The sequence below is a fragment of the Magnolia sinica genome, chromosome 16 (assembly GCF_029962835.1).
Source record: "Magnolia sinica isolate HGM2019 chromosome 16, MsV1, whole genome shotgun sequence".
NCBI lineage: Eukaryota > Viridiplantae > Streptophyta > Magnoliopsida > Magnoliales > Magnoliaceae > Magnolia > Magnolia sinica.
This window is the reverse complement of record NC_080588.1, coordinates 67,929,157-67,940,625: the sequence shown is the minus strand read 5'-3', so window position 1 is coordinate 67,940,625 and position 11,469 is coordinate 67,929,157. Positions and strand designations below refer to the sequence as shown.

The 11,469-nt window shown below is 37.3% G+C and overlaps 1 protein-coding gene across 1 annotated transcript; it reads right to left on the bottom strand.

Moving 5' to 3' along the window:
* Positions 1-8,181: 8,181 nt before the first annotated feature.
* Positions 8,182-9,913, bottom strand: LOC131229098 (zinc finger CCCH domain-containing protein 44-like). The gene is made up of 3 exons (XM_058224967.1): positions 9,612-9,913; positions 8,642-8,828; positions 8,182-8,517 (listed from the first exon to the last, which is right to left on the bottom strand). Exons 2-3 carry the CDS (start codon positions 8,783-8,785, stop codon positions 8,278-8,280), a joined length of 384 nt encoding a protein of 127 aa, XP_058080950.1. The 5' UTR covers positions 8,786-8,828; positions 9,612-9,913; the 3' UTR covers positions 8,182-8,277.
* Positions 9,914-11,469: the final 1,556 nt, after the last annotated feature.

The window sequence follows — 11,469 nt, the reverse complement described above, 5'->3', positions numbered from 1 at the left end:
TATCTCTCTTCCAAATATTTTCTTTGGGGTAACTCACATGAATCTCGTGTTAACCTATTTTTTTTGGATTTGGGCCTAAATGATTACGCATTTAATTGTCAGAGAGGATTTTGCATACACATCATGGTGGGCCCTCGCAAAAAATTCAATCCCCCATATTTTTCCAATTGTAAAGAGAGTTTATATATATATATATATATATATATATATATATATATATATATATATATATATATATATATATATATATATATATATATATGGGGCGTGATTTTTTCGAGGCCCACTGCGATGTTTATGTAATATCCACTATAACCATTGGCTATTAAGTCTCATATTGAGCCTAAAGATACGCACTAAAGGAAATAATTGGGAGAGAGATATCTACCCTTTATTTTAAAGGGTCAAACATTATACTTATATCAAAATCCACTTCAACAACTAAATTATTAAATTTTTTTTTTTTTGCCAAAAATCTTACTGACACATGAATCACTTAGGCCAGACTAATGGAAACAATTTGGAAGGCGAGGATTGTCTATAAACTGTTTATAATCATGTGGTCAATCTGAATTATAGATAGAAGTAACTTTTTCGGCCTGTGGCAAATGGGGTGACACACTTTGTGGTCCAGGTTGATTTTTCAAAAAACATCATAGTATGGCCCACCTGAGCCACTGATTATTTGCTCATATAAGTGGCTTTGACAAATGGGACACTGGTAGTATATACCACAAATTGCAGTACTGTGTGTTATTGGAAAAGCTCTATTAGCTCGACTATGATGCATGTATTTTATCTACGTCGTCCATCCAATTTTACAGATCATTGTAGTTCATGAGCATAAAATTGAGGAATATCCAAATCTCAGGTGGACCACACCACAAGAAACATGGATGATTAGAAGATTAAAAACTTATTGAGGGCTACAAAAGTTTTGGATCAAGTTGAAATTTTTATTTCTCTTCATCCATGTCTTTGTGACGTTATCAGTTAGTTGGATGGAAAATAAACATTACATTGGGCTCTACGAAGTTTATAATAGTATGTGTTCAATAACCACTTTTTTCATGGTGTGGTCCACTTAAGATATCGATCTATCTATTTTTAGACTCATGCCTTGATGTAAGTGAGCAAAACGGATAAACAGTGTGGATAAAAAAACAACCATCATGGTTAGAGGTGGGCATCGAGTCGATTCAAGTTGAGTTAGGGCTAACCCGACTCGATTCGGTTTTGAAATAAGCCTAACCCGAACTTGACCTGACTCGATATTGAGTCCAGCATGCCTAACCCGATCCTAGTCCGAGTCTGGCCTAGATTAATCCGGATTGAATCTAACTCGATCACAAGTACTGATTTGGGTCGAGTCTTAAAATAATATGAGAAAACGGATGGATGGAGTAGATATACAACGCATAGATCAAAGTGGGCCCACGGCGAGGATCCTATCGACATCACTCATTCTGGGTCGTAACTAATATTTCTTGCTAATCAAGCAAATTTTGTAAATATATTTTTTTGTATCTTATAAAATTGTCGTGAGATGACATGGCCCAACTAAATTTTAGAAGAAAGAAATTGGAGGTGGATTAGCTACCGACATGTTTAGTAGCTAGATTCACTACTGAAGTGACGCCACCAAGTTCTGTGGGGCCCACCATGATGTATGTGTTGTATCCACATTGTCCATCCATTTGGAGAGATCATTTTAGGGCATGATCAAAAGAATAAGGTAGATCCAAAGCTGGAGTGAATCCCACCATAGAAAATAGTGAGGAGAGTGATGTCCATTGTTGAAGCCTTCCTAAGGTCCACTGTGATTTTTATTTGAGATCTAACTTGTTCATAAGTTAACATAGATATTAAAGAAACGGAAACACAAATATCAGCTTGTTCGAAAACTTTTGTGGCCCTTAGAAGTTTTTAATGGTGAGCGTCATCTCTTCACTATCTTCTGTGGTGGGGTCCACTCAAGTTTTGGATCTGATTTCTTTGGCTCATGCCCTAAAATGATCTCTTCAAATGGATGGACGGTGTGGATACAAAACATACATCATGGTGGGACCAACATAACCACGTGACATCACTTTAGTAGCGAGTCTCGCGCATTGAATTCCTAAATGAAAACTTAAATAAAAATCACAGTAGACCTTAAGTTAACATAGACATTGAAGAAGGGAAAACACAAATATTAGCTTGATTGAAAACTTTTGTGACCCTTAGAGGTTTTTAATGGTGGGCATGACTCTCTCCACTGTTTTCTGTGGTAGGGTCCACTCGAGTTTTGGATTTGATTCATTCTTTGCCTCATGCCCTAAAATGTGATCTCTCCAAATGGATGGACGGTGTAGATACAAAAGATACATCATGGTGGGACCCACATAACTAGGTGACGTCACTTTAGTAGCGAGTCTTGCTGCTCAACCCGTGGGCTAAATCCCCAAATGGAAGGGGAGCCAATTGTGGAGAAACTCACTATGTTAGTGTACTGAGTAAACTCTGTGGGTTCCACCATGATTTATGTATTTTATCCGCTCGGATGCATCAATTTTACCGGGATAATTTTAGGGCTTGAGTAAAAAATGAAGCATATACAATGTTCAAATGGACCACACTATAGGAAACAGTTGAATTGAATCGTTACTATTGAAAATTTCTCAGGGCCTACAAAAGTTTTGGATCAAACTTATATTTGTGTTTTCTCTTCATCCATGCCTGTATTATCTTATGAACAGGTTGGATGACAAATAATCACTGTGGGGCCTAGCAAGGTTTCAACGGTGGAAATCATTATCCCACGGTTTACTGTGATATGATCCACTTGATATTTGGATATACTTCAATTTTAGACTCAACCCCTTGAATTAGATGGAAAAACGGATGGACGGCCTCGATAGACCACATACATACAAGGTGGGCCAACTGAGTTTAGTCAGTACGGTAATAGCAAGAGCATACTGTTATCGGTATGCAATCCGATTTCCAAACGAAACCGCGTTAGACTTCCCGTGAAATGTAAAATTTTTTAATATATTAAAAAAACCGGTGATGAGGCACCTAAAGTGACGTGGAACAATAATAATATTGGATTCAGCTGCTCGCTGTTTCCGGGATACAGAGGGTCCGCACTAGTATGTGAGAGATATAAGGTACAGCCAAAAATACCCTGGTCTGTGGTCCAATCCAATCACTTCTGCCTACGCGATAGCTTTGTAGGAAATCCGTACCATGAAACTGATGGGTCCCAACGGGAGGATCATGTGATAGAAAAATCATTTAAGCCAGATTGTTAAGTGGGCCACACCACTGGAGTCAATGGACAGCCCACTGTCTATCTGACGATCTCAACCATTTGATTTTGTTTGTTGAATTCCACTTCAATCAATTGGATGATATGGAGTATTTAATTCATAAGATTTTTAAGTTGGTTTCCATCTATAATGTGTCCCACAATTTTGACAGTCTAGATTAACATAGATCTATGTGAACTTTACAATGGATGTCCCTGCAAAATGGTGGTAAACAATCTTTTTATAGACAGAGGAGATGGTTAAGATTCACTTGGATTTGAATTTTGGTTATAAAACATCCATAATTAGAGCCAACAATTTGGACGGTGCAGATTGATTTTGCATAGATTAAAATTATAAAACATGCATGATTGGATTTATATCATAATTAAACAATTCCTCTGTTTGGAATCATGCTTTTGGATGGAGTCGGCTCTATTTGGAATCATGTTTTTGGATGGAGTCGTCTATTTTACGTGAGTACTGATGAGGTACCGCCAAAAGTACCTGGTCTGTGGTCCAACCCACTCATTTACATTAATATACTAGCTTTGTAGGAAATCCGTACCATGAAACTAGTGGGTCCCATCAGGAGGATCATTTGGTAGAAAAATCATTGGATTAAGATTTTTAAGTGCACCACACCATTGAAGTCAATGACCTGCCCACAGTTTGACTCAACCTATAGGTATAGCCCACCCCAAGAAAGGACCGGTCTGATTTTTTAACCCAAGTGATCTTCATGGTAACCTGACCTCTTGCATTGTACGGATGTTTCAGGCAGTTGTCATGTCGGGGGACCGCGGAAGCACATGGATGAAGATCTAGGATGCCAACCCAATGGGAGCAAGCAAAACGAGATGGACGCAAAGATTTTAACGTGGAAATATATTTTTGGAAAAAAACTTGGGCACAAAAAGCCAGATAAGTACTATAAAAGTAAAATTATAAAGAAAAAGTTTACCCCATTTGAATAACCTCGAATCTCACCCTTAGTATACTCTGAGCTTCTTGAATGAATTTGAAAACTCCTAAAAATATATTCTAATCATTTGTATACCCATATAGTCTTGACCAAAATCGTCATTTAGGCTTCAAGACCAGTTTCGGCATCGCAGAAAATCAGGAACGGTTCAGAACCGTTTTGGGTACCGTTTCAATTTTTAGAAACAAAAATTTAGGAACGGTTTTAAACCGTTCTGGTGCCAACGGTCACATTTTGGGTACAATTTTAGAAATGGTTTTGAATGCTTCTTACTGTTGCTAGCGGTCAGATTTTAGGACGGAATTTTAAGAACAATTTCAAATTCTGATAAACACGAAATTTAAGGTCAAGGGAAATAAATTAACAGAAGTTTATTGCATTCCATCAAAATAAAGATTAATCCAAAAAAAAATGTAAGCTAATCTATCCAAGGCATTTCCAAAGTCATGAAATAAGCAAATATCAGGAACATATCCTTAGACAAACTTTGAAACAAGAAAGGTCCCTTGTGATGAAAGAGAATTACTTTCAATAAAAGATGATTTATGTCCATAACCCCTCATCTACAAATCAATAAGAACAATGCCATGCCCACCGCTACTTGTACAATTGGATAGGATTGCTGAGCAAGAAAAAATCTAGAAAAACATCAATGCATGCTAATATCCAAAAATGCAAATGTGAGAGAGAGAGAGAGCATTTGAATTTCGAAATAATAAAAACATAGCAAAAGAATTCCACAAAAGCAAATTAACCAGAATACATCCTTCGGAGGTTTTTACTGAAGAAAGGAAAAAACCCTTAAGAAGGCTCTCCCTAAGATGTAAAATAGAATATGGAAAGCAGAACTCCCTTCCAGATTCTACAAGAAGAGCGCGCTCTTCAGGAGTTTTATTCGAAAGTATGTCTAGCTCGCTTGCAGTATAGCTGTGTAGAGATGATCAGGGTGACTAAGTTAGCTGATATATGCAAAGCTGAAATTGAGGACACTGCAATAATAGACAAGTTTTTTGTGCAAAATAAAAGAACCATAGCCAACACACCATCGCATGCATGGTGGTCAATCAGCAATTCTGAATGAAAAAAGGGACATTGTCATCATTACTGCGACCAAAAAAAAACAAAACAAACAAACATACATATTTTGAATAGCAAAAACAGCGATATCATGGTCATTGTTAGGGAGAAACCAAAATAAATAAATAAATAAATAATTGTGGAAGTCCATTCTGATAGCAAGCAAAGGTTCTCTTTCCTTGATCTGGGAGTTTTGCAAGCCACAAAGGCATGCTTGCTCCACGAACCATTACAGCAAGCATATGCCAACCTGCCAGGTGATCCACCACTTTACAAAGAGAATTTGGCATATGTGGCTTTCTCCTGATTTTTGCAGGCACATGCCAACCTGCCAGGTGATCCATCACATAGAAATGTTCATAGGAGTACCTGTAGAAAAAAAAGAGGAAAAAATAAAACAGGAAATTGACAGATGAAGTTGACTCTTGTGCCATGAATCTTACTGCAAGAAGCGTTACAATGGACAGATGCATTAGGTAGTGTCACCTTTAATCCATAGTTTAGTCAGCTTAGAACTTCTCTTCTCCTGCCTTCCAATTTCTCCTTCATATCAGAAACAGACTCGAACTTTGGAGCATACGAAACCTGTAGCTGCACGTCTGCAACTTAAACATGTGAGCATGTGAAAGCAGTTAAAACCAATTACCAAAATCCAAACAAACAGCATTCCAGCAACATAACTGAAACTTAGTTTCACCTTACCTTGCCACAGACCACATTGGGTTCCAAGTCTCTGTATGAACTGAAAGAAGAAGAAAAGAAAATTTTCAAGTTATAAGAAACATCACAACTTACAAATATCACACCAATAGATAGTTCAGCCCAAGACTTACAATCGCTCATGGACAGGCATATCCTTTTTTGTGTGGCGAACCATCCGTTGGGAGTGATCATGCTATCTCATAGAAAATAGATTGTATTGGCAATAATAATCGATTTTGGTGTAGTGATCATACAACTGAAACACATCAGTTGTCATTGGCCTATCAAAGGTAATGCTAAGATAATGGGTTCTCTATCCCCATTGATGTTTATCTCTCTACATGTTCATCCCATATTATATAATTGTTGATCATCCATTTCGAGAAGATCCATTGTGTTTACAATTTGTGAAATGACAATGAAGGCAATTAGGAGTAACTAGAGAACCATGAAGTGATATTTGAGCAATGGCTTGAGGCCATATGTCAGACATGCACCATTTTATGTTGGATTCTTATGGACCGACTATATTAGTTCTTTTCTCCAAGAAAAAAAAAATATTTCAAGTTTACACAAGTTCTTATGGAATTATCAGTGTGGGGCCAATAAGTTTTTATTCCACTTTTTAGGGAAAGAAGGAATTTTTATGGCTTATGAAAGAAATGATTCAACCACCCCATTATAAGCTGGAATTCAGGCATTCAACTTGACAACAATTGTGAATTAGTGTTAAAAATTGGATCTAATACAAATTGATACCAAAGTCTCCAGTTGCAAGTTGCTACCATCCATTATAGGCCCTGCAACAGTTCATATAGGCAGATAGGCAGCATTATTAACAAGGGCGAAGTAGCTTATAGTAATGATTGATAGACATTAAAGACAAAATAATGGGACAGTGGAAAGCAGTGATAGACTCACAAGTCAAAGATTCTGAATCTTTGCCAAGCTCATTGTTTCCCATTGTTAAATCAACTATTTCTAGTTGCTCTCTTTGTTGCTTCTGTTGCAGTTTCCACTCTGAAACTTTTACAAAGAAATCTGACCCTACAAAAAGATAGGGAACTTACAACATAGATCTTAATTGTAAAGAAATGGCAGCATTCATGACAAAATGTGATAATCAACGCAGATGACCATGATATGACTATGGATCAAATACTTGCTAGGTATTGAAAACAATAAAATAAAATAAAAACACACAAAATCACAATCCAAAATGAGACATTTTATGTATGTTTATTCTTATCTATGTAAAATAGTGAAAAAAAATGGTATTACATTGATCATGCAACTCCAGAATGGTATATAAACTCCTTTGAGCCAATCTCAAAAATATGTGGTTTATCCATGTCGTGCATCCATGTGGCCCACTTGATAATTACCTATATATAAAAATGGTATTACATTGATCATGCAACTCCAGAATGGCAGTGGTACATTATCTATGTAAAATGTACGAGAGGAGGCGTCCATGTTAGGAACTTTTTCTAATACTGATCTAGATGAGCCAGGAAGCCTTGATGATAGTACTTTCGATCTCGGCCGTTGTGTGAGCAGAAACAGCTGTCTTCCATTCTTTTAAGATGGCCTTCTTTCATTCTGTAACATAGATCCTCACATTCTTCCTGCGACCACAAAATGCAACAAAGAACAATTCTAAGAGATGGTGCTGGCATGGGCATTGATATGTACTAGTTCTAGTGATTTATCACAGATAGATTCTACGACCTAATGTCGTCAAGTACAAAAGATCAATAACAATCTGCACACATATACTGATAGCAGGCTTAAAAACCCACAACATGATGAAGAAATTGGCCAGTCAACCAACGCATAAGAAATTCTACAGAAATGCAATTTGATTTCATACTCGGAATCAACTAAACTGAGTCGCTCTAGCTGAATTCCAAGTCAATTAATTTGGTAGCTTATGAAAATTGAGATCAACTGTTGAGTATACTTGCCACAATATCTTTAAAACATAAGCAATTGGTGACAACATTTACCTCGAAGAAGTCATCGTCTGATACCATGCAAATGCAAATATCCTTCATCAGATTGGACACATTCAGGACAACGTCTGTACTAATCTCTCCTGTCTTGTAAGACTTGGAAGCCCTCTTTATGCCTGAGAGGATAAAACGGAAATCACGAGCTGCAAATCCAAGAACAGAAAGGAATTCCAATCAAAGCGTATCAAAAGGAATTCCAAACATCTTATTCTGTGTATTTTCCAATTAATGGAAACTCATCATCACTTTTTTGGTCCATTTCACCAACATCAAAGATTAAATCCCTTTCATCTTCAGGGAGTTCCTCATAGTTCTCGCCCTTCTTCATTAGGGCATCTGCAGCATGAAGATCTTGCACTGATAAGCCTTCATGCTGCTTTATCAAATCCCAGTATTCCTTAAACAAAAATTCACACGTCTCTGTGTCATTAAAATCCACTTTACCCTGAAAAGAGCATGATAAAGCCACAACAAAGAAGGACAATATCAGATGGCATCAGAAACTTATCATAGGGATGAAAGTAGCATAAGATACAAGAGAAATTAGAACAGCTCGGTTGAGAGCGTACCCCATTGGAATCGACATCCAGGTTTTCTTCTATCAGTAGAGCAAGTCTTAAGCAGTTAGTGCAGAAGCCTTTTTTCCTTTTGACATGCACAACCACAGCGGCTCTTGTACATGCTGGCAAACTGAGTTTGGACAGCAGACGCATTGAAGCTTTGAGCTTTTATGGCAGATAAGGCAGGAATGCCAACCTATCACATCAAATTTCTCATGCTAGTAAATGGTGTTGTTTCTTCTATCATGTAAAATTTCAGCCTAGTAAATGCCAACCTATTTCTCATGCTAGCAAATATACCTTGAAGCTTTTAGCTTTTATGGCATATAAGACAGGTATACCAACCTATCACATTAAATTTCTAATGCTAGTTAATGGTGCTGTTTCTCATGATATCTTAAATGGAGTAGGCATTAATCATGCTCATACATGTCCTGCATTGATGGAATGGCACAGGAATTTAATTTTGGCCATGGTATTCTTTCAATTGTACATGGACCAATTGATGTGTCTTTGGTTAATTGTATACTGTGAGTCGAGGATCGTAGTTCTGGGATCTTTTTATATGTAAGTGTGGCTTTAAGGAAACATAAAAGCGGAATATACTAGAAAACATAGAAGTTCCATAGATACCGAATGATCTTCCTTGGTATGACTAGTATGAGAAAAGCGAAGCATTAATCACCATTTATAGAAAATGGGTTAATACCATTCCCTGTTCCTTTATGAAACAGATCATAGTGTTTACTTTTTGCGAAGGGTCATAGATTTCATTAACAGAAATAAGTAACCTTTCCCTCAACATTTTTACACAGAAATCTCAAAAGAACTCAGCACGGATATCTATTAACTGACAAATCAGAGCACTGTAATTTCAGCATTGTTCATCGAAATGCCATTGGATTTTTACGTCTCTGTCCCAACAGAAATAATAAGAACCAGAAATTAAATAATAAAAACCATGATTTCTTCAAAATACCTGAATTAGGACTTTCAACAGAAACCCTAGAATCTCATACAAAGCTTCGATTTTCTAGCAATGCCGCTGCTGTTCAGCATATCTCACAAGGAAACCTCCAAGAGCTCAGATTTTCTCGATTATCCCAACATGAAACTTGCCAAAACACTAGAGATCTCTAGAATCCATCATTTTCCTCCGTTCTCGCACGAGATCTTGCATCGGGAGCAGCAGAGCTAGCTGAAAACCCTGCAAAGGGCCAAAAAGCTTCAATCCGTTGACATTTTGAGCAAGACGTTGGGGAAATTGCATGGAAAGAGAGGGTTGAGATCGGGAGAGGGTGATTGAAAGAGAGGGAGATAGGGAGAGAGAGATAGAGAGAGAGATGGTTGAGATCGGGAGAGGGAGATCGAGAGAGAGGGAGAGGGAGAGGGAGCTCGCGTTTTGGGCGTTTTGGAGGGATTAGGGCGTTTTGGCGATGAAAATGATCCAGTAGTCTGCAGCAGATTTACATAAATGTGACCTCAGGCCATGTGGGGTCCATTTGGAGGGTTCTAATAGAATCCATTCCGTCCATCTGTTTCAAAATAATACAATAAGATATAATAATAAGAAATAAGAATATCCAACACTCAATCATGACACACTAATAAAGAAGTGAAAGTAACCACGTACAACAGCCACAATTCTAGTACAGTCGAATACCGTTTCAAGTCAGGAACGGCTTAAAGCCATTTCTGAACCAAAATGCTAACCGTACCACTTTGACGATTTTCGTGTAGTGTGAGAAGATTCCCAAATGGAAAAAGGAAACGGATAGAATCTCATCCCAAATGAAAAAGGAAAGAATCCGAAATAAAAAAGCAAACATAAAACCTGATTAAAAATATCAAATAAAACATGCTTATCTAAGAGTTCTGGTGCAACCTCCTTAAAAGAGAGAATTTTACAGAACAACTAGCTTTTTCAAGATGGTTTTGAAAAAGCCTCCTCGTTCATTGATGTAATGCATTTCCATCTCCTAAATTATCACCAAATGGGCAAACGTGGTTTGGGTGGCCCCACCATGGTGTTTATATAAAATTCATCTCAACTACCGCATGCATTACCCCATGTTAGGCCAAGGGTCTTAAACATCTAGGCCCACCTGTTATTCAAGTGACCACATGATTGAAAACATTGTAGTGCATCACTCGCTCCAAAATTGTTTCAATTATTGTGGCCTAAGTTATTCGTGGGTGATTATGAATTTTTGATAAAAGCATAAATCTTTGTTTGGAATCTAATGGTTGGAATAGATTTTATATAATTATGACAGTGGGTCCTATAGAAATTAAGGTGGATGTTTCTTTCCTAACTAATTCATTTGGTGTGAGTCAGCTTTTTTAATTAAATTTTTTTTTTTATTCAAATGAGTAAGCCTTACATAAACAGCACAATGGCCCCCATCACAAGCAAGAGCAAGCCCTTTATAACTTTTTTATTATTATTCTAAAATAGTCTCTTACAACGAATGAAGGTAGGACTTGATTTTCAGCAGGGCTTACGTTATGTTAATGCAAGATCCACACCAACTAACTATTAGATATTCAAGTAAACATGTGATTCCAGTGAGCCAAACCAAGGGAAACAACTAGGAGAGATATTTCCACCGTTGATTTTTAGAGGATATGAAATCTACTTCAACCATTAGATGCCACCTCAAAATTTATGGCCAAAACCAAAAAATCAGGCCCATCTATTATTCAGGTGGCCATACCAGTAAAATAATTTAGAGGGTGAATGTTGCTTGTACACTTTTTCTAATCATGTGGTCCACCTGAATCATCGATGTAGTTATTTTTTAGCCATTGGCTTAACATGAGGTGATGCAACTGGC

Excerpts from the sequence above, each read along its gene's own strand:
- LOC131229098 (XM_058224967.1), bottom strand. The coding sequence starts at position 8,785 with ATGCGTCTGCTGTCCAAACTCAGTTTGCCAGCATGTACAAGAGCCGCT. Across the intron at positions 8,518-8,641 it reads TGGATGTCGATTCCAATGGG|GGTAAAGTGGATTTTAATGA; the intron begins GTACGCTCTCAA and ends TGCTCTTTTCAG.